This window comes from Typopeltis vanoorti, chromosome 9, assembly GCF_054136105.1.
Source record: "Typopeltis vanoorti isolate ZY-2024b chromosome 9, IOZ_Tvanoo_1.0, whole genome shotgun sequence".
Taxonomy (NCBI): Eukaryota; Metazoa; Arthropoda; class Arachnida; order Uropygi; family Thelyphonidae; genus Typopeltis; species Typopeltis vanoorti.
The window spans coordinates 52,334,058-52,357,023 of record NC_143557.1 but is presented as its reverse complement, the minus strand read 5'-3'; the positions used below and the strand labels follow the sequence as shown (position 1 = coordinate 52,357,023).

At 36.8% G+C, this 22,966-nt stretch overlaps 1 protein-coding gene across 1 annotated transcript in view; it reads left to right on the top strand.

Moving 5' to 3' along the window:
- The window catches only part of Alr (Evr1_Alr domain-containing protein Alr), a 47,825-nt gene extending 25,571 nt beyond the window's left edge, over nucleotides 1-22,254 (top strand). Inside the window, exons 2-3 of the mRNA XM_090398065.1 lie at nucleotides 12,617-12,813; nucleotides 22,051-22,254. Coding sequence (XP_090254191.1) covers nucleotides 12,617-12,813; nucleotides 22,051-22,213 — 360 coding nt within the window. The 3' untranslated portion in view covers nucleotides 22,214-22,254. The remainder of the gene's footprint in view (nucleotides 1-12,616; nucleotides 12,814-22,050) is intronic.
- Nucleotides 22,255-22,966: the final 712 nt, after the last annotated feature.

The window sequence follows — 22,966 nt, the reverse complement described above, 5'->3', positions numbered from 1 at the left end:
TTTTTAGTTACCTGATACTAGCTGAATAGGAAAATGAGTGGGTTGTCAGTTCAATGTTATGAAGTTTAAGGTTTTGAAGTTTGGGATGCAAAAGTAGAATGTACACAGTTGGTAGAAATGTCTTGGAGGAGGTAGAGGAGATGAGAGATCTGAGAGTGATTGTGGAGAAAGACCTAAAACTTCAGAAGCATATTGCTAAAATTGTGAGGACAGCACAGTTGATGGGAATGATATGGAGGGCACTAACTTGTGGAGGTAAGAATGTTATGGGTCCATTGTATAAGGCTTTGATCTGGCCCCATATGGATTATTGTGCACAGAGTTGGTCACTTGGTTTTCAAAGATGAAGATATATTGGAAAGGGTCCACAGATGATTGACTAAGGTGGTTCCTGGTCTGTGGAATGTTGAGTATGAGAACTGATTGAAAAAAATGCATTTGCAGAAGCTGGTGGATAGGAGGAGGAGCAAAATGATTGAGACATATAAGTTGTTAAGGAGAGAGAGAGAGAGAACAAGAGGTTATCTCTGGAAGCTGTATAAGGAGAGTGTGAGCAAGAGGATGAAGAGCAGTTTTTTTTTTATGGAGATTGGTTAGCAATTGGAATGCATTATCTGAGAGTGTGGTGAGTGCAGAGATGGTGAACATATTTAAGGTGTGGTATGATAAACTGTGAGATAATGTGACCTCTCACAATGAGTCTTTTGACTCCATGGAGATTTGATGATAATAATAGTAATTAATTAAAATCAATTAAAAATGAATATTTTCTCCGATTTATTACACTTACTGTCTTGCAGATGTCTGTTTCTGCTTTATGCTTTCTATCAATGGACAGTGTTCCACTGAACTTGAAGCCATTTCTTCATCCTTTTTCCACTAAACTGAATGGCAGTTCCCAACATCAGTTTTCATTTCAGCTGATAAAACTTAGAACATGCCTCTCATATTCCTGTTACATTCCATTGAGTTCTGTTTTTATTATTATTATTATTATTGTTCGGGCGCCTCCATGAAGTCAGAAGACTCACTGTAAGAGATCCAAACTATTCACACACTCTAGCATACCTCTCCTTCAACTCATTAACAGGCAGAGTGCTAACAATTGACTCTGGCAACCCATTCCATTCATTTACAACTTTACTTTCCAAGCAAAAAGTTTAGTCCTCACGTCCCTACTAACTGCACTTTTACTCGGCTTCAAGGGATAACCTCCAAGTTTTGCCCCCTGTCAAGTGTTGAAACTTTTCCCAAGCATCAATCCTATACAACTCTTTAAGTAACTTAAGTGTTTCTGTCACATCCCTTCTTCTATGTCTATCAACCAACTTCTGCATTCCACATCCTCAATCTATCCTCATAGGAAATGTTCCACAGACAACCCACCATCTTGCTAGCTCGCCTCTGAATCCTTTCCACAACTTCTTCATCCCCCAAAAACACAGAGGACCATACTTGGATGCATCATGATGATGTATGATGTGGATGTATCAAGGCCTTATAAAGAGGAATAACAACTTCCTTACTTCCACTTGTGCCCTCTAAACTCTGTTTACCCCCACCACTTGTAAATCCCTAGCCTCATCTTTATCCTGGAGTATTCCATCATTGTAGTACACAGCTTGTAATATGCTTTTCCCAACATGCATGACTTTACATTTCTCCACATTAAATTGACACCCATTATCTTTTACACACACTACAACTCTGTCTCCACTCATTCTGCCGACTACAATAATCGCAACTACATCAACGACATCTACCGCCCACCACCACTAGTATTTCCACAGACAATCACAAACATCCGTGCCCATGGTGGGATACGAACCCGCAGCCTTTTGGCTGGAGAGTGGATACGCTAACCACTTGGCCAACCAAACCAACATTTTAATATTCTTAAAAAAAAAAAGAATATTAGTCGATTCCTTCCAACTCCCAGCAGAAATTTGTTATAGGTTCTGAACATTTCCTGTATGTGTGTGATTGATATAAAAAATTATAATTTAGTTACGGACTCTTGAAGTCTTGTAGTACATTTACTTAAGAGGATAACATTACATTAATTTTGCAGAATAAAGACAGCTTGATATCTCCCATCCATTTGAATGTCAATTTCAATATCACTTTCCTTAATGATGTGATCCACTTGAAACTATTTTTCTGTGCATTGTTTAATGTTAACTGCCATTTATTAATATTATTATTATTATTCCTGACACCTCCAAGGAGTCCAAAGACTCATCGCGGAAGGACACCTACAACTGTCTCAACCACTACACCGAACTTCTACTACGAATCCTATGAATCATCTCCATCAACGCCATCTACAGCCCACCACAACTAGTATTTTTTGTCTGTAAATTGCATGTGTTCTGAAGGGCTGATTTGTCTGTATGCGGGATAAAAAACCCGAGTTTCCGGGAGAAAAAACCCTGCTACCTCCATATGAGATTGGCTAACTCACCTTCGATTGAAATCATCCAGATAAAGATTCCTCCCGTCGCGACGAGAATCGAACTTGGGCCTATTCCAGTTGATGGGCGCAATGTATTGTCGTTCTTCCATTTGCGCTACAGAGGTGCTTATGCAACTTAAGATATATGCAGTATGTTGCAGTTCTGTATAAAGTTCCTTTTTTTTTTTTTTGTTTTGCTTGTTACTACTCCTACCCACAAAAGGCTGTAAATATATAATAGATTTTTTCTGTTTTTAATTTTATATAACTTTTTGTATGTTTATTTTTTACGTAATCCAGAAACCCTACTCTAGAGAATAAGCATCAAACTTTTTCAAGACTGAAGTTACTCTGGCCTTTAGTGAGTGGAGTAGTGAATATATACCACATATCAAAATTTCTCTCTCACCAAATAACAAACAGGTCTCAACAAATATGCTCACCTTCTCACCTGTTGCAAGTAGATTTTGCTAGCTGGTAAGTGGCTGCAAACTGAAAAAAAAGTAGAATATTTTTATTTAATAAAAAAAAAAAAACTTTTCTGCCTGTTATGCACTATTATTAATAGTACGGTACAGCAGTTGGAAAAATTTTGTGGAACTCCTATTGACTTATTGAGACATATCATGAATAATATAAGATCTTGGCCAAGTAAATTTTTTTCATTCTAAGTAGGGTTTGCATACATTGTTGAGCTGCGATCACAAACATCCATGCCCATGTTGGGATTCAAACTACTGCATGTTGTTGATCGGAGAATAGATAAGCTAAAGAACCTGACAGTTCCATTTATACCATATGGTTTTATTGTTGGCATTATCAGAGTCACCAAGAGCTTAAACAGAGATCCTTATGATGCATCCATTATTTTGCAATATTATTTTGGCATAAACCCAACTTGTTCTTCAATTTCTCTCTCTCTCTCTCTTTTTTTTTTTCAAGTATGCTTCCATAAATCTTTCCAGAACAACAGTAGGAAATTTTCTCTGTAATTTTAGATTTAGTTTATTTCCCATTTTATAAATTGGTATGATGAAACTTTTTATTATCTGAAATGCTGATGTAATGTTTTACAGCTCCTATATTATGCTAACATAACTGCATATCAGCAGATTAGATAAAATGTCACTTATTTTAGACTTTTCCCCATTTTGAATTTCTAATGACTAATAAACCACAGATATCCATATCTTTATTTCTAGCTTATATGCTCTGTGATTCCATTTGTGACTTTTTTTTTCATTTCTTAGCTTTCTTTTAAAATCTTTCAAAACATTTTGCCACCTTCATGATGTTTATCTTTTGTATTCTTCCTGAAATCTTCCCAGAATAGACTCATTATTAACCTTCCCCTTCTTACCCTCCCACAACTTTCATTTCTTAGCTTTTCAACAAGTTCAAGTTCTTTCTTGTGATCTGATGATTCAAAAATATTCTCAATTTCTCAGCTAGAATTTTCTGTGGGACCATGCATACAAATGAAGCATTTTTGGCTAATTTTCCGTTGAAATTTGTCCACATCACTATGTGAAATGAACTCTTGTTGAAGTTTATCTTCATGTTTTAGTATTGAAAACTATTATTGCTGAAAGTTTTTCCACTTGGTTATACTATAAATTAAAGATGCCAAGAAATTATATTCTTGATTTAATCCTTTATCCAGGTGTGTAAGCAAACAAAGTTTGCACGTGAAATAGCCTCACGACTGGGCAACTCATATATACAGGCTAATGACTTCACATCACTTGCATTAGTATCCTGTAATGCAAAGCTCATATCCTTATAGACATGTATTATACTATGCATTATGAGAATAATTATGGGAACATATCCCCAAGGATATGTGCTTTGCATTATGGGATACTATGGCAAGTGATGTGAAGTCATTAACCTCTGTATGCAAGTTGCTCAGTCGTGAAGTTAAATCACAAGCAAACTTTGTTTGCTTACACTTGGATAAAAGATTAAACCAAGAATATAATTTCTTGGCATCTTTAATTTATATTATTATTACTATTACGGTATCTCCATGGAGTCCGGAGAGTCATCGCAGGAGACCCAAATCAGCCATCATACACACAAATCCTATCATACTCCTCCTTGAATCCATTCACTCCCAGGAAACATACAACCAATTCTGGCAATTTGTTCCACTCACTCACCACTCTCCATGTAAAAAATCTGGTTTGCACACCCCTACTAACCACACTCATACACAACTTTCACCGATGGTCCTTAGTTCTCTATTTGTCATACATTGAAAATTTTCACTTTTATGAATTTTATAAAACCTCTTTAATATCTTAAAAGTTTCTATCATGTCTTCTCTTTTCTTATCATCTAAACTTTGTAACCCTTCGACTTATCCTCGTGGGGAGTATTCCACAGACTTCACAGACTTGTCACCATCTCCGTCACTTGTCTCTGATATTTTCGACCACCTCCTGGTCCCCAAGAAACCCAGGTGATCAAATCTTTGCGCAGTAGTCAAGGTGTGGCTGAATCAAAGCCTTATAAAGAGGGATGTAATAACTTCCTTATCTTTACTTGTTATCATGTTTTTCAATATTCAAGTAATTCATTGACTATTTTACCAACTTTTGTGATATGCCCTCTGAACGTTAACTCTTTGTTCACCACTGTCCCCAAGTCCCTAGCCTCATCAATATGATACATCATATGCTACCTTTCAACCAGAAGTGCATATCTTTACATTTTGCAAAATTAAATTGACAGCCATTATCTTTTGCCCACAATGCCAATTTTATTTAAATCATCCTGTAGGATATCTACATTACCTTTATCATCTATTGCTCTCTCCAGTTTTGCATCATCAGCAAACACTGAATCCCCCCCCTTAAATCTTTCCATATGTCATTAATATACAAATTAAAGAGTAGTGGCCCTAGTACCAAACCCTGAGGTACTCCACGATAACTAGCATTCTTCTAGACACCACTCCACCATATACAACTCTCTGGTGTCCATCTGTCAGCCCCCCCCCCCATTCATACTACTAGCCTCATATCCATTCTCATCCTCTCCAGTTTTTGTAATAGTTTTCCATGTGGTATTCTCTTAAATGCCTTGTCAAAGTCGAGCAGTATTATGGTGTAGCCATTGCCTTTATCCAAGTCTGCTGTCACTTTATCATAAAACGTGAATAAGTTATTAAGATAGGACCTACCCTTTACAGAGCCATGTTGCTCACTATAGAGTATCGCATCCCTATTTACCCACTATTATATTTTACTTTTCACAAACTTTTCTAATACTTTAAATTCTTCTAATAACAAACAACCATTCCCAATATATTAATTGGTCTGTAGTTTGCTGCCTCTGTCTTGTGGCCACCTTTATTCAATGGTACTATCTTACCCTTTTTCCACTCCCTTGGAACCCTGCCAGAGATCAGACCTAGATTGAACAACTTCGTCAGAGGCAATGCTAATTCTCTTGCACGTTCACGTAGCACATGGACTGATATGCCTTCCAGTCCTACTGCTGCATTCACATTCATATTTTGTAATATGCTGAACACCTCCTATTCAACCACCTCAATGTTGATCTCTGTAACATCAGCAACCGTAAAATCACTTTGCAAATTGATCAATCAGTAGATCAACTATTTCCTTTGGTTCACCCACCTTCCTACCATGAGCATGGTTTTTAGTCATTCTACCATAGTCGTTTTTCCTCTTACTTGCTACATAACAAAAAAACTTTTGGGTTTACTTTGGCCTGTTTCGCTAATTCTCTCTCATATTCTGATTTAGCCTTCTTTATTATTAGTCACACTTCCATATTAGTCCATGTGCTAGTTTTCTTTTTATTTTTCTTTATATTTCGTCCACAATGTTTTTTTTGCTGCAGCCTTTTCATTATATTCCTACTCATCCACTTAATTCCATCTTGGTTTATCCTCCTGACCTTTGGGTATGCAGTCTGATACTGCTACTCTAAACCAATCTCTGACCACTTGTCATTCACTACTGACATTCTTTCCTTGTAACTTCTTAAACACTGTTTCCAGATAACTCTTGAGTCTCTCATCTATAGCTACTCCCCCTTTCATGTACATGAAAGTTTTTTTTTTAAGTATAATTCCACAAATGAAAAGTTGGAAATAGGGCATTTGTATTGTAGAGTGGTGAATTCTTTAATCCCCCTCCCCACCCTCAGAAATATATATATATGTTGATGATAAGAAGGATAGTGGTCTCAAACAGGTCAATGAAATCATCCACTAATGGTAATATTAGTGGTTAGGATGAGGCAAGAGATGAAATGGATGCGGAATGAAGTTAAGAAAATTTGGGAAATGCATGGGAAAGCGAAATGATGAAAACAAATAATGTTGGTATAAAAGAGATAACGAAAAACCCGCGAGCAGCGTTATATTGTGATTCAATTATTAAAGGTGTACTGGACAAGAGGATGCACAAGGTTTATTTTACTGGAGGTAGAATGAGTAGAGTGATTGAGGCATTGGAAATGAGAAGTAACCTATTAAAACTACCAAAAGATTGGTAGTTTTAATAGGTACAAATGACTTGACTGTGAACAAAGAACACATCAGATTGGATATCAGGAGGTTGCTTAGACAGATAAAAGAGAGTAGGGTGATAGGAAAGGTAGTAAGCGTGTTGCCTAGGTATGACAGTGGTGAGATTAGGTGGAGAGCAAGGATTATGAAATGATATGTTAGCAGAAATGTGTGAGGAGAAAGGAGTGCAGTTTGTTAATGTGTGGAATGAGTTTGAAGGACGAAGTGAACTGTATAAGAGTGATGGATTGCATTTGAGTGATTTTGGTGTGAGTCGCTTGGAGAGACTGCTGCTCGAAGGTAGAGAAGTGAGTACAGAGAATGAATCTGATCAAGTGGGAAGTGATGGGGAAGAGCAGAAAAGTAAGACAGGAGAGATTGAAGAGGTGGTTATGAATGAAGAAGTGAGTGGCATGAGTATAGAGAATGAGAGAGCAAGACAGACAAGGAAACTGGGAGACTCAGGATGGATGGGAAACACGATGCAAGAAAGGTGGATGCTCCAAGAGGATGTGAATGCATATGTAGACAGGAAAGGAAGGGGGATGACCTGGGATCAAGAGGAAACAGTTGAGCATGGAGAAATCACGTCGATGAGTGGTATCAGTGGGATTAATTATAGATCCAAGCTGCTGTGTTTGTATACAAATGCTACAAGTGTAAGAAACAAGGCAGATGAAATGATTGCATTAATTGAGTCTGTTCACCCAAAAATTATTGGAATAAATGAGACATGGCTGGATGAGGACGACATCCTGACAGGAATAGAGATGGAAGGGTATGATGTGTTTCATTAGGATAGAAAGGGTAAAAAAGGGAGGGGGGGTGGTTGCTATGGATAGAGAAAGAGTTATGTCCATATAAAGTAGAGATGCAAGAGGGGAAATAGTGCCAGTGACTTTGAGGCAGTATGGTGTGAGATAGAGGTGAATAGAATGAAATACTTGGTTGGATGTTATAGACCTGGTAATGTGGATGGTAGTGACTATGAAATCTATAATCAAATTAGCCAAGCAAATAAGAAAAGGCTGATCATTATGGGTGATTTTAATTATGGCAATATAGATGGGATGATGAGATAGCAACTGGAAGTAAAGAAAATGAGTTTCTTGAGTTTTTGAGGGACAACTACCTCTGACAGTATGTAACAGAGGGAACGTGAGGATTGAGGGTTTTGAATTTAATCATCTCATCAGAGGATGTAATTATAAATGAGGTGTCCAATCACTCTTCAATTGGTGAGAGTGACTATGAAGTGATTACCTGGGTGGTTGCCAGCAGTGTGAGGGCCTCTGTGAGAAAAGGGTATATGTGGAACTACAAGGGTGGTGATTATGAAGAGAGCTAAGGAGATGGCTTGCTGTGTAGCATGGAATAAGGAGTTAGCTGGAAAAGAGATCAATGCAGCTTGGGGGATATTCAAGAACTATCTAGTAGAAGCAATGTCTAAATGTATTCCAAGAGTCAGAAGGTTAAATAATGTAGGTGTGAAATGGATGAATGAAGAGATTAAGCATGCGATACAGAGAAAAAAGGCATTATGGAGGCAGCATAAGAGAAGTGGTAATAACCAATTCCATGAGGATTACAAAAACCAGGCAAGGCAGGTGACTTGGTGGTGAGGGTAGCAAAAGTGAGGTATGAGCAGAAGTTAGTTAATGAAGCCAAAAAGAATCCTAGGAAGTTCTTTTGATATGTAGCCAGCAAAAAAAAAAAAGATTATGGGAGGATGACACTGGTGGGAGAAAATGGTATAAGGAGCTGTTGCGGAAGATATAGTGGAGATACTTAATGAACAGTTCATAAAGGTCTTTCATTCTTGTGAATGTGACTTCATGGAGAGATTGAGAGCAGTTGATGATGGGGAGGAGAGACTGACTGTAAATGAGCAAGAGGTGTATGGGGGATTGAGCAAACTTGATGTTAATAAGGCTGTGGGACTTGATAATATATCACCACATATTCTGAAGGAATGTGCCGGGGAGTTGACATCTGCCTTGACATATTTTTTTAATGAGTCTTACACTTGGTCAAGTACCTAAGGAGTGAATGGAGAACAAGATTGTGCCACTTCATATAAGGGAGGTGATAGAACTCAAGCATCAAATTATAGGCCTGTGTGTGTGAGAGAGAGAGTGAGTGAGTGAGGTGTTGTGGTTAAGTTATTGGAGAAGCTTGTGAGAACTAGGATCCAAAACTGGGTTGACAACAATGGTATTATCTTTGATGGACAGCTTCATTGTTATGTGTATCAAGGATTTAGACCTAGCATGGCCTGTTCCTGCCTTTGAAGTCATCGTTTAAGAGGACGTCCTGGTTTTCTCTTTCCTGATGGCTTGTACTTTAAGGCTTGTTTTGGTAATCTTTCTGTTTTCATTCTTTGAATGTGTTCCATCCATTTATGTTTATATTTTTACTAAAACATGACCTCCCTTTAGCAAATCCATGCTGTCCATCAAAGATCAAAGGTATTATCTTTGATGGACAGCATGGATTTGCTAAACGGAGGTCATGTTTTAGTAATCTACTTATTACAATAAGGTGACAGCTTCCTTGGACAGAGGAGAGGGATACACAGTTATATACTTAGATTTTGCGAAGGCTTTTGATAGATTACTGCATGATAAGTTGATAATCAAACTAGAGCAGATGGGGTTAGATATTAGATTAGTGCATTGGATCGGAGACTAGCTATCTGATAGGTATCAGCAAGCTGTGTATTGGGGAGCAATATCCAGGAAGAGGAAAGTCACTAGTGGTGTACCTCAGGGATCTGTTTTAGGGCCATTGCTGTTTAACTTGTATGTTAATGATATTGGCAAAGATTTGGATGGTGATATTCGGTTGTTTGCAGATGATGCAAAGTTGGGACAAACTATGAAGAGTAGAGAAGATGTTGTGGTCTTACAAGAAGACTTGAATAAATTGAGTGATTGGGGGATGTGAGTTCAATATTGCAAAATGTTAGGTTTTAAATTTGGGAAACAAAGATAGGATGTAGAATTTATGCTTGTTGGGATATATTGTTGGAGGTAGAGGAAATAAGAGATGTTTGGGTGATAGTGGATAAGTATCTGAAATTTAGGACACACATTACTGAAATTGTGAAGACAATGCAAAGACTTCTGGGAAAGATGCAGAGGACACTGACTTGTAGAAGTAGGGAAATTCTTGTTGCATTGTATAATGCTTTGATTAAGCCACACATGGACTATTGTTCCCAGATTTGGTCACCTGGTTTTTAAAAGGATGAAGAGATATTGGAAAGGGTCCAGAGGCAGCGACTAAGATGGTTTCTGACCTCTGTAATGTCGAATATGAGGAAAGATTGAGAAGATGCAATTTACATAGCCTAGTGCAGCGCTTCCCAAACTGTGGGCCGTGGCCCCCTTGGGAGCCATAGGTTTTGTTGAGGGGCCATGAAATAATGAAAACAAATTTAAAATGTTTAAGACTATGTAGATATTTTTAATCTTAAAAGAAACGTATTTAGTTTTTATTATTTATTATTTCTTTTTTGTTATTTTTTATATTTTAATGGAAAAAATCACAGATTTGTTCTCAAATCTTGCTTCATGCATATTTGGGCGCTTAATGAATATTAGTAAATATGTGCTTATTCATATGTTTCATTTCAAAGGTAAGAAGCACAAAAAAGCTCACAAATGCAAAATCTTGTGCTCATTTAAGACTGCCAAGTTTTTCGCACTTTAAATTAATGTTTCATTGCTAGTGTACACAGGTGCGGCAATGTGCGGGAAAGAATTACGCTTGGTGTGTATCTTTTGTATTGAATATAAATACAATAAATATTATAATAATATATGTCTGTATTAGGATTTTTTTTTTTTGATGGGGGCTGTGAAACTTTTAATTTTCCCAAGGGGGGGCCTTGACATCCATTGGTTTGGGAAGCACTGGCCTAGTGGATAGGAGGAATAGTGGGAGATATGATAGAAACCTACAAGTTAGTAAGGGGGGTTGTTATAGGATCAATGTTGGAGAGGTTCTACAGAAAACAGTGGGAGATCAGGGGAGAACCAGAGGTCATCCATGGAAACTGTACAAAGAGGGTGTGAGCAGGGGAGTGAGAAGCAGGTTTTTTGCATGCAGAGTTATGAATGACTGGAATGTCTTGCCCGAGAGTGTGGTGTCTGCAGAGAATTTGAGTGTGTTTAACGCATCATATGATGATCGGTGTGTATGATAAAAGGATCTCCTAGATGAGTCTTTGACTTCTTGGGGTAATAATAATAATAATATTAGCAGTTAGGGCAGCCTTTGTCACACAAATTACTGAGTAGCATCTAAAATATTTCAGTTCGAAGTGTTTTTCCATTAACGTTGTTTACTCTTCAATGCTATTCTGTTGAAAAAATATTCTTTAATATTTTAATTCTTATATTAAACAACAGTTACTAGTCTGTTTATCATTCTTTTTATGAGTAATAATAGCATATGCTGACAACAGTATTACTGATACAGAGACAGTTACAGACTTTTATACATTTTTATACTTTTATCTAGTGACATCCATATGATTTTTTAAGAGTTCAGTAGTTTTGAAGTACAGTTTAAAGCACTCAGTTTAAAATATAATTCTCTAGAAAAAACTTATGTGAAGAAACTGGCCTCTTTTTGATAGTAGATTAAAACAGATCAATTCAGAATGATTTAGATTATAAGAACAGTCACTTATACCATATATTTTTTTCAAAAAAAAAACTAATAGCCAATAGACCTCTAAGTTTTTTTAATATGGTATAATAGGGACATAATCAAGAAATTGTTTCCATGGGGGAAGAGAAGCTTGAAAATTAATTACTTATTTATGTCCCTCAAGTGGTGGTGGTTTATCCCTTTCATTTGTTTCCGACCCTAGGTGACTTTGTAGGCATTGTCCACAAAGTGTTCCCAGTGAGATTTTCAAAGGTGGTTCGGCATTGCTCCCCCACCCCCACCCCACAAAAAAAAATTGTCTGGGACTTCAGAACAAATAATCTTCAGAACCCTTATTTTTTGTTTCTTTAAAAGAAATTACTCAGACTTTGATGAAAAGAACATTGGAGTTCAGTAAAGCTTTATCATGTATTTTATTTTCATATATAAGTTTTCTGCATGACAGTTTAATTAATTTATAAAATGTAATAAATATAATTTACTTGGGATGTAGCAATTCTAGAGTTTCTTATCTGTTTGGAGTTTTAGTTGCTATTATGAAGAGAATTTTGTCTTTATATATCTAATTATTTTACAGATCAGAAAGGAATAGAAAATATTCTTCAGTGTAATAGTGTGTACATACTATGATTTAAAATTTTTGTATTCTAAAAATAACTAATGTTTTCAGAAATTCACTAATTTCTGGGAAATTAATTTGAATGGTTTGAAAGATGAAACTTAATGTATTATGGATATAGCATAAGTTCAATTCCTGTATTAGATTAGGAACACTAAAAATTTGCTGCATAAAAGTTACTTTTCTTAGCAGAATGTAACATTGATATTAATATTTCTTCTGCAATTATTTTAATTATTTTTTGTAAGTAAAGTAGTATTGTGAAAAATTGAAATGCTTCTTCCTTACTCATTTTTCTTTTTGATATATATTATAGAAATCTGAGCAAACTGATGTACAATGTCCTCTAAATAGAGAAGAATTAGGAAGAAATACGTGGTCATTTCTGCATACGATGGCAGCATATTATCCAGAGAAACCATCATCAACACAAGAAGAAAACATGAAACAATTTATTAACCTCTTTTCAAGATTTTATCCTTGTGATGACTGTGCATCTGATTTGAGAGAAAGGTATATGATTTATCTATGTTTTATTCATTCAGTAACAATCATGATTACAACTGATTATTCATGTTGTTTCAGAAATTATTTCACTCTGGATAAATGCAGTAGTAAATATATATATATTTTTAAAATATTTGATCCACATATGAAGGACCACAAGACCTATAGCACGTTAGTGGTGTTCGTGGGCAAGAAGGATAGAAGAAGAGAGGAATCTGTTCGCATTTTGCTTGAACAGCTGAGGGTTGTAATCTTTGGGGAACGCAGAGTCAGAGAGACTGTTCCAAAGGACAGAAGTAGATGGAATAAAAGAGGCGAATTTCAAGATGGACTGTAAAATGGTGTTGATTAGCTCTCGTTTTAATGATTTTGGAGGAGAGTAGAGGAATAATAGTGGCCAATTCAGCAGAGTACTATCCATGAAAGTATTTGTAGAAGAGGTACAAGGCAGAACTGAACATCAGTGAGAGAAAGATCGTTATTTAACCAGATTGCCCTCTTCTGGATAGAACTGAGCAATCTTAGAGAGAATTTTGGTGCACCATTCCAAACATGGGATCAATATTCCATGACTGGGCAGATTTGCCTTTGTATAGAGTTAGCAACTGTGAAGGTGTGAAGTATTGTCTTATGCAAAAAAAGTACACCAAGTTTTTTAGTGGGCTGAAGCTATAGTTGAAATGTGGTTGTGCCAGTAAAGATTAGAGGTGCAGATCAGTCCAAGAAGAGAAATCTCATTGTGTTTTGATATCTCAGTATTACTGATGGTAAGGGGTGGGGGAAGGGATATGAGCTCTTTCTTGTGAGAGATCAGACAGAACTGAGTTTTGGTGGCATTGAAGTTTACAAGATTGTCCTTGCCTCACTTGGATATAGCTTGGAAATCTGAGTTCAGGTAGATCTTGAGGATTCTAATACTTGTGCACTACAAGGTTTGTCGAATAAAAGGAGGAATGGCATGTACTGTCATCAGCAAAGCTATGGATAGGTTGGAGGTCTGTGAGAGTAGGATATTTATATACAAAGAGGAAGAGAGTGGGTGAAAGAACAGAATCCTGGGATACTCCTGCATTGGTGAGGAAATCTGAGGAGAGTAACTGTCCACCATGACATGTAGTGAGTGACCAGTGAGAAAGTTGGCGATCCAGTTGCAGAGTGAGGAATACAGATCATAGGATGGCAGTTTGTTAAGTAGACCCCAGTGCCAAACCTGATCATATGCCTTTGAAATGTCAAGGGCAACCACCTGAGTTTCTCCAAATTTCTCCATGACCTGAGCCCAGAGGTGGATGGCGAAAGCAGGATCATCTGTAGATCACAAGTGGCAGAATCCATACTGCTAGTCACTGATTAGTTAATATGTCTAGGTGGTACAAGAGTGGTTGCTGATGACCTTCTTCATAATTTTGGAGAGAACAGAAGTGAGAGCAATTGGACAGTACTTTGTTGGTTGACTTTTATCACCTTTCTTTAAGATGGACTAGAATGTGGATCTGCTTCTATGTTATAGGGTAGATGCCAGTTGAATAGGATAGATTGACAAGGCAATACAGGATAGGTGTTAGTTTTGGAGCACAATTTTTTAACACAGATGTAATACCATCAAGACCAGGTGCCTTGTATGTGTTCAAGTTATTAAGATTCTTCGGATTTCTTTTTTGTTGGAAGACTATAGGAGATATGAAGGGAACTGTTTTTGATGGAGTGGAGGGAACTTTGCCCAGATCATCAGTGCAGGAATTGAAAGAGAAGAGTGATGCCAGTAAGTTGGCCTTGTCTTTTCATGAGGTAACTACAGTACCATCAGGATGCGAGAATGGTGGAAACCTGGATGGGCAGGAGATGAGTTTGCAGCATTTAGTCTTTTCAAAGTTTGACTTGGATTTGATGATTCTTTTGTAACTGTTCCAGGCTGCAGTATAGGCAGAGAGGGCAGCTAGAGTTTTGGTCTTCACCCCTTTGTGGTAAGCAGAGGTTTTTTCCTTTTACAGCATGGGCACACTTTTTTGAGAACCAAGGCTTGGGTGGTGGCTGGGAATTTGGAATGGAATAAGGAGTAAAAGACTTCATTCCTCTCAGGATGATTTCTGTTATTTGTTCTGAGCAAGTGTTTGGATTAGAAGAACTGAAGCAGTAGTCAGACCATGAGGAGGGGGAGGAATGAAAGTCATGGAGGTACTCCCAGTTGGCACCCTTGTAGTGCCAAAGGACATAAGACTGTGAACTGGTGAGTGAAGGTTGTTCTGTGGCAAAAGAGACATATGTGGTTGTGCGAGTTACCAAGGGGAGAACCAACAACCACAGTATACCTGGAAGGGAAGCTTGCTAGGAAGAGGTCAAGTGTGTTGGCAAATTGAAGGGGGTTGTCAGGTATTTTGGTAGGAAGATTGATGATATGAGATAGGTCATTGCTGATGGCAAACACCTCAGCATTCCTGCCTGCTTGATAGGTGAAACTGAAGAATTGGGAGCCAATGTGAGTTGTGGACATTGAACTCCCCAAGAAGGATGATCTCCCTATTGGTGTATTTTGACTGCAGTGAGAGAGAGAGAGAGTTGAAGAAGTCAGAGTGGTTGACGGAGTGCAGATTCAAGGATTTTCAGTCTTGGCATGGTATGTAGGTTCTGATGAATTCATAAGTGCCGCTCTTGTGGTGGAAAGAGCTGTGTAATGTGTAGTTTGAGCAGTTGAGATTGCCAGTTGGGATACTGACAGGAATAGAGTTCTGGTTAAGATGACCGTAGGTGGTGTACATCATTTATATTGCTGTTTAGGCCATGGATGTTGGTGAATTGGATGTGAAATTTTTTTTTTTTTTAATAAGAATTAGTGTTATTTTTTGGTTGGATTTCTGTTGTTTTTTATTATTTTTGGTTGGATTTCGTTGTTTTTTTATGATTTTTTATTGGATTTTTGATGTCTTTTTTGTTTTTTATGATTTTTTTAAACTATTTTGTGTGTGAGAATTTTTGAGATCTGCAGTAAAATCACATTTCTTTGGGTTGCGGTTCATTATGTTTGGTGAGGAAAAGAGGAAGTGGGGCATGCAATAAGAGGTGACAGACTTGCAAACATACTGCTCACACAGAGGGGACTCTGTCTCCTGTTACTACTTGGCCTCGACAATTCCCCCTGCAGCCACAGGTATATGGTCTCCCTCCAGTCCCAAATTGGCAAAATATGTAGTTGGATTTGACACTAGCTGTTGGGAAGCCACCAGATTTGTTACTAACTGGTTTGATCCCTTGTACTAACCACCGGCTTGCCTGCAAAACTGTTTTACCACTCTACCCTTGATTTGGGGAGAGTCCAGGACCCCTACAGTGAGATTGGTATATCATTAAGAATATCATTCCCACTGCATGTGGAAAGAGTGAGGAACAGAATTCGGAACCCGTTGCTGTAGCGACCAAACATGGCTGCGGCCATTTCAGGTCTCTAAAAAGCATGGTGGTATTTCACCACGTGATGAAACATATCTATCACCTTGGTTACAGAGTATATTATACTTCTCAAGAAATTATATTCTTGTTTTTAATCTTTTACCCAAGCATAAGCAAACAAAGTTTGTACATTATTTTGCTCATGGCATTTTTGCATTATGGAATACAGAAGCAAATATAAAGTCGGCAGCCTCAATATACAAGTAGACTAGTCATGATGATACTTCACATGCAAAGTTTGTTTGCTTATGCTTGTGTACAGTATTGAAACAGTAATATAATTTCTTTGATAAGAAATTATATAAGATAAGTATATTTGATAATATACTTTATAACCAAACAAAAACCTTTCTACTTGCTAGCTGTATAAATTGCCTTTCCAACTTGTGATATTTTCTTTATAGTATTGTAGGTTTATTTTCTTTATGGACAGGAAGATTTTTGAATATCTGTGCTGAAGAACATAAGAAATACTTACCTTACCATATATTTTAGAAAGTCAGGACTAACAAACCACTCGTTGGTCACAGAATACAATACCACAGAAACCATAACAGCTTGACTAATTTTAGAGTCAGTGCCAGAATGAAATACTTCCTAAATCACCACAAGTATGGTTTGCATTAATTTATGGAAAATTTGGGAGGCAGTCATTTTAAGACTTCAGACTACCTTCAGCTCAACAGATGTAATCAACATTAAATCCAGCCATAGAAAACACAATAATAAGATGGTTCTTTTGTCTGCCACAATTTTGAATGAATTCTTTCACGATTACTTGATTGTTGTATGCTTTTTAATGTATTAAAATTCCAATTAATACTGATATTTATTATTATTATATGACACCTCCAGGGTCCAAAGACTCATCGAGGGAGGGCACCTACTTCACAACTACGCCAATAGCATTTACTGCCATTGGTGTAGATGCCTTTCAGACTCCTCATAGCCTTAGTTTCTTCTGCTGTAATTAAAATCTCTCAAACCTAGCCTTTATACAGTGACACAACCACTTCCTTATCCCAACATGTTAGAGTACTTCTAATCATAGCAGCACTAAGATGTGCAACACTTGCAATATGCCTTCTTAAACTTCAGTTTACTGTCTACCATCACTCCCATATCTCAAATCTCATCTACTTCCTGCAGTACAGCACTCTCAATATAGTACATAGCCTTATATTTATTAACTCAAATGCAACACCTTACACTTATTAATATTAAAACTACAATCCCACTCCTTTTTCCAAGTCAAAAGTCTATTCAAATCTTCCTGAAAGGAAACATCAGCAGTGCTACTTATAATTCTCCCTAACTTTGCATCATCAGCAAACAACTGAAAATTCCCAGTCAGTCACAAATTAACAAAATTTACAACCAAGTTAAACAGCACGGACCTGAGAACAAAACTCTGGGGCACGCCACTGGTTATCCTTCTTTTTTGAGACAACTTGCTGGTATCGTTCAGAGAGCCAATCTCTGATCCATCTAACCAATATACTATCTATTACCATCCTCCTCAGCCTGTACCAACTTATCGTGGGTTAATCTATCAAACGCTTTTGCAAATCCAAGAATATCACTGTATATGATTTTTCCTTTATCTAACACACTTGTTATCCTATTATAAAATGCTAAGACAGGATCTACCCTTTACAAATCCATTCTGACCATAATAAAGAATGCTGTGTCCATTAACTAATTCTGTATTCTATTCCTAAGCAATCTCTCCAACCTTGACCACAACTGCAGTTATACAGACTGGTCTATAATTGGAAACTTCTGTCTTAGAACCATGCTTGTAAAGTGGTATTATTTTTAGGAAATCTGCTCCTTAGGAAACTTTTACCCACTGTAAGACTTCCATTAAATAAACAGGTCAGTCAAGGCCACAGCCAACTGTTGTGCCCATTCCTTAAGAATACATGGTGATACATTATCCAGCCTTATTAACATCTAACCCAATCAACACCTGATACACTTCTGATTTTTTTTTTGCTTTCAATTCTCCTAATACAGTAAACTCTCAATTTAGCAGACTATTAGGCGCTAAAGGTTGTCCGTAAAATCGAAAGTCCATTAAATCGCAAATCTTAAGAATATTATTGAAAATAAAACACTTTCAGTGGTACATTATTAATATATTTTAATGAGAATATTTTAATGTAAATACCATTTTGCTGAGGATTGGGCTTGAAAAAAGCATCAAGTTTCAGTTGTTGCTTTACACTTTTATACTGTTTCTTAAAACGATCGAAATTGATGAAAACATTCATAATAAGCAATCATCTCTGGATCTGATACAGCTATGAATAAGATGATGTCGTCCGTGTGTTCTCTAACCACCGATAGTTTCGGACCAGTTGGAACCGCTTCTTCTTTCTTTCTCATTGTCAACCTCCTGATTGCCCCATAGAACATCTTCCGCAATCTCTTCCTGGCTGAGAATTTGGTAGCCTGGGTTGCCCTCTTTGATGTCTAGCATCATTCAATGTCATTCTCACTGACATTATCACCAGCTCGCATCAAAGTTTCATGGAAATCAGAGGTTTCAAAACCTCTGAAATCGTATTCTGGTTCACTCTCATTCAGTAATTTGATCTAGCCATTAGCCAATGTTGTAGTCTTTATCTCCTTCCAGGTAGAAGCAAAATTAAAGAAGGCAGACTTGATGTTGTATGCATGCAAATTTTGAAGTGTCCTGGCTCCTCTTGTATCTTCTTTGGGATCATTTTCCTTCTCCTAGAGACAACCATAACCTCTTCAGGAAACTTCTTATACAGCCTCATGCTTGCAGGCAACGATGACTCCCTGGTCTATAGGCTATATTACAGAAGCGATGTTTGGAGGAAGGAAGATACATTTTATTCTTCCATTCCTACTAACCAGCCTCTCAGCATTAGGATGGACTGATGCATTATCAAGAAATAAAACAGCTTTTATGCCTTCAGGAGAGATTTTCAGGACCTCTTCTTGGTAGTTTTGCACTTCAGGTATGAAGTGGTTGAAAAACCAGTCGGAAAAAATTGCTTGTAAACCAGACATTCCTTGAGCTGGAATAGATGACAGGCAACTGGTTCATAACATTCTTTAAAGTGCGAGGCTTTAGTTCTCTTCCAACTACCATTGGCTTGAGGCAGTGCATGATATCATCATTAGCACAAAGTAGGGCTGAAATGTGCTCCTTGTTTAATTTGCGGCCAGGTGTGCTAATTTCATGTTTGTTTGCGAGGGTAATTTCGGGAACAGCACGATAGAACAGGCCGATCTCATCCCCATTGTAAACTTTCGACAAAATAAGACCCTCAGATTCAATGAATTCATTGATGTATTTTCTGAAGGTCTCAACTTGTTCAATATTGGCACTCAGTGCTTCACCACATGTTTGCCTATGCGTAATGCCATGGCGTTTACGAAAGCGTCAAAGCCACCCATCACTCACCTGGAACTGTATGCCAATGTTTTGTGCCAGTTTTTCAGCAGTCGACCTTAGTTCAACAGCATGAAGAACAACTCCACTAGACTGCTGTTGAACGAACCACTTGTAAACCCCACTTGTAAAAAAACTTGTAAACTTCTAAATTTTTATGCTTGGCCAACTTCACGTTTCTTATCCGCCAGTGAAACCACTTTTGGAGCTTTCGATGCTATATTTTAGCGAAAACTGAGTAAATTTTCTTTGTTTTTGCGTATGTCCGAAACTGTTTGCTTTTTCACTCCGTAAAGTTCAACAGTGGTTCATCTGTTGCTCACACACATGAGCAACAGATGCACCACTTTCCAACTTGCTTGTTAACTAAGTTTCTGTGCTATCGTCAAGTTTACTCATTTTCTTTTAATCCCAGACATATGAACTGATATTAATAATAAGTAATAAAGGTTTAACTAAAAATTACTCCATCAACAGCCTAAACACCATGTGTTTTGCACTAGCAATGCTACTACTGATGCTATTATTATTATTATTATTATTATTATTATTATTTGACACCTCCAGGGAGTCCAAAGACTCATCGAGGGAGAGTGTGCCAACAGCATCAAACGATTCGTCCCCATCCAACTACTAACTGCGCTCAAACTTATTTAACTGAGCCATTAGTAGCAGAGGCTCTACCAATCGACCAACCTTTGCCGGCAATGTTATTTAACCAAAGCACATGCACATGTGCAAACTATTACGAGTATGCACGAAATATCATGAATATATGCAAATGTATCCAAAGACGCAATTTATAAACACTGCCGATCACTTCCGATTAATCATTATATTATTTTTTTTTAATAATTATTTCATTATCTGTATTTTATTTGTCAAATTATGTCCGTTAAATCTGAAGTCTGTTGAATTGGAGTCCGTTAAATCGATATTTTACTGTATTTGCCTCCCTTCTACATATTGCATCACATCATTTACACCAGTATGATACACACTAATAAAGTGTTCATTTAATAATTCCACTATATCCTTTGCAAAGGTTATTCTGCTGCCATGATTATCCTTTCTTTTACTTGCCATATAGTAGAAAAATTCTCTTGAGTTAACCTTGTCCTGATCAGCCAATCTCTTCTCATACTGCACCCCTTTTCTTTCTTTCTTTACCATGCTCGTCACCTTCCTAGCCTGCACTTTATACTTTTCATGGATCTGATCACACCAACTTGTACCTCCTCCATAGCATTTTCTTTTCCAACACAAGTTGCATGATGTCACTGTTCATCCATTTCACTCCTACTCTATTTACTTCCTTAACCATTTATATGCAATTATACATTACTCCTGTCAGATACTGCCTTGTGAATTTCCATGCACTGTCAACATCATTTCTGCTTGGCTCATCTACCCAACGTGATGCTGACTACAGAGCTTCCTATAATCACCTGCTTTATACTTCCACATATATCCATTTTTGGCAGTAACCTTTTTAGGTCAGTGTTCAATGCCTGATGGATTCAGATGTATTTCTTTAAGTTTTAATAATGGCAAACCAATTTTAGCACATCTCTCTTGGGCAATCAAAAATAGCTGATAATGTGACAGACAAATGAAGGACCAAGAGGATTATAAGCTCCTAGGATACTCTTACTAGATTATCTGGCTCGTGTTCAGTTTAACTTAGGTCATGCCCTTTACTTATTATCTCTCTTTTCTCTCTCTCTCACACACACACTTGAACATAGCATAGTGAGAAATTTCTCACAGCACATGAAATATGTTGTGAGACCTAACAGTATTGTATAAAATGAATTGCCTTTCAGAAAAACCATGATCAAGTAGATAAAGTAATAATTACAGCTAAGTTACCATAAAATGTTAAATCATGCCACTTTTGTTAGTGGGATGATCTTGATGCTGTGCAATGAAGTCAAAGTATTTCTAATGTAATAAATCAAAAATTAAACTTTTTTATATTTTCTAATTTAAAAAGTTAAAATATATTAAATATTTGCTTATTGCAAATATAAATTAGTTTTTGATGTATTTTATGATTTTAAAATGTAACTTTGTGTATTATTGTACTTAATTATTGAAGTCATGAAAGTAGAAATAAATTTATCTGAATTTAAGCAAGACTGATTTTTTCTTTTAATTTGAACATGTAACATTAGAGGGAGAATTCAAAGTCGTCTTAAAACAATTAACACAATTTAAGAATAATTTATTAGTCAAACTGTATGAAACACTTAATAATCTTTGCATAAAGAAAATTAATTTTAAATAAAAGTTATTTGTTAAAACTTTTGTGAAATATAACATTTATATTTAAACGTTTTATGATAACAGGTATATTTTTTATGCAGCTTGAAAAGTAATCCACCTGTTACTACAAACCGGCATCAATTTTCACAGTGGCTCTGCAACATTCACAATGAAGTGAACCATAAGCTTGGAAAGCCACAGTTTGATTGCAGTCGAGTTGATGAAAGGTGGTTATATGGATGGAAAGATGGATCCTGTGGTTGATTTACATTAATAATTTAGGAATAAAAATAGGTCTTTTTTAATTGTGCAGCCATACAGAAGATGGGTATTTTGCATCAAAATATTTAATAGTGTTTTCTTGAGAAGCCAGTATATTTTTCAATAATAAAAAAAAGCAAATTAGATAGTTTAATCAATAAAACTTACTATAGCATTATTAGACTTTAAGAAGATATAAACAGTTTTTATTGGATAAGAATATCTGTAGGCCCATGAGAAAAAGATATTATTAAGGAATTTAAAAAAAAATCGAAGTAACTGGAATGAAAATTTTTCATAATGTCTTTTATTCCCCTATAAAGAGCAGGTGAAGCTGTTTTAGCCCTATCTAACTTTTGAAGACTTGGGGGGGGGGGACAGTTCAATCTTCACTGGTAGCCAATCAGAGATAGCTGACCCAAGTCATCACTAATTATACACGGCATCGGAAATCCTGCCATCTTATCCCTAATACTAACACTATGTTTACCCTCTGAAAATAGTGTAGGTTCTACGATCGATTTTCTTGAGTTTATGGGATGAAAAAACCTGGGTTTCCAGGAGAAAAAAGCTTAGGAAAAGTTCCTCTAGTCGGTGATTAGAATTGAACTTACAACACTTTCTTCACCCAGTCTAGCTTCATGGCAGCACATGCCATTTTCCTGAGCTACACAGACTACTAAGCTAGACTAATAATCCTATTTTGTCCTAAATAGCTTACCCATGAAAGGTTGAAAATCAATCTTCATGTCATTA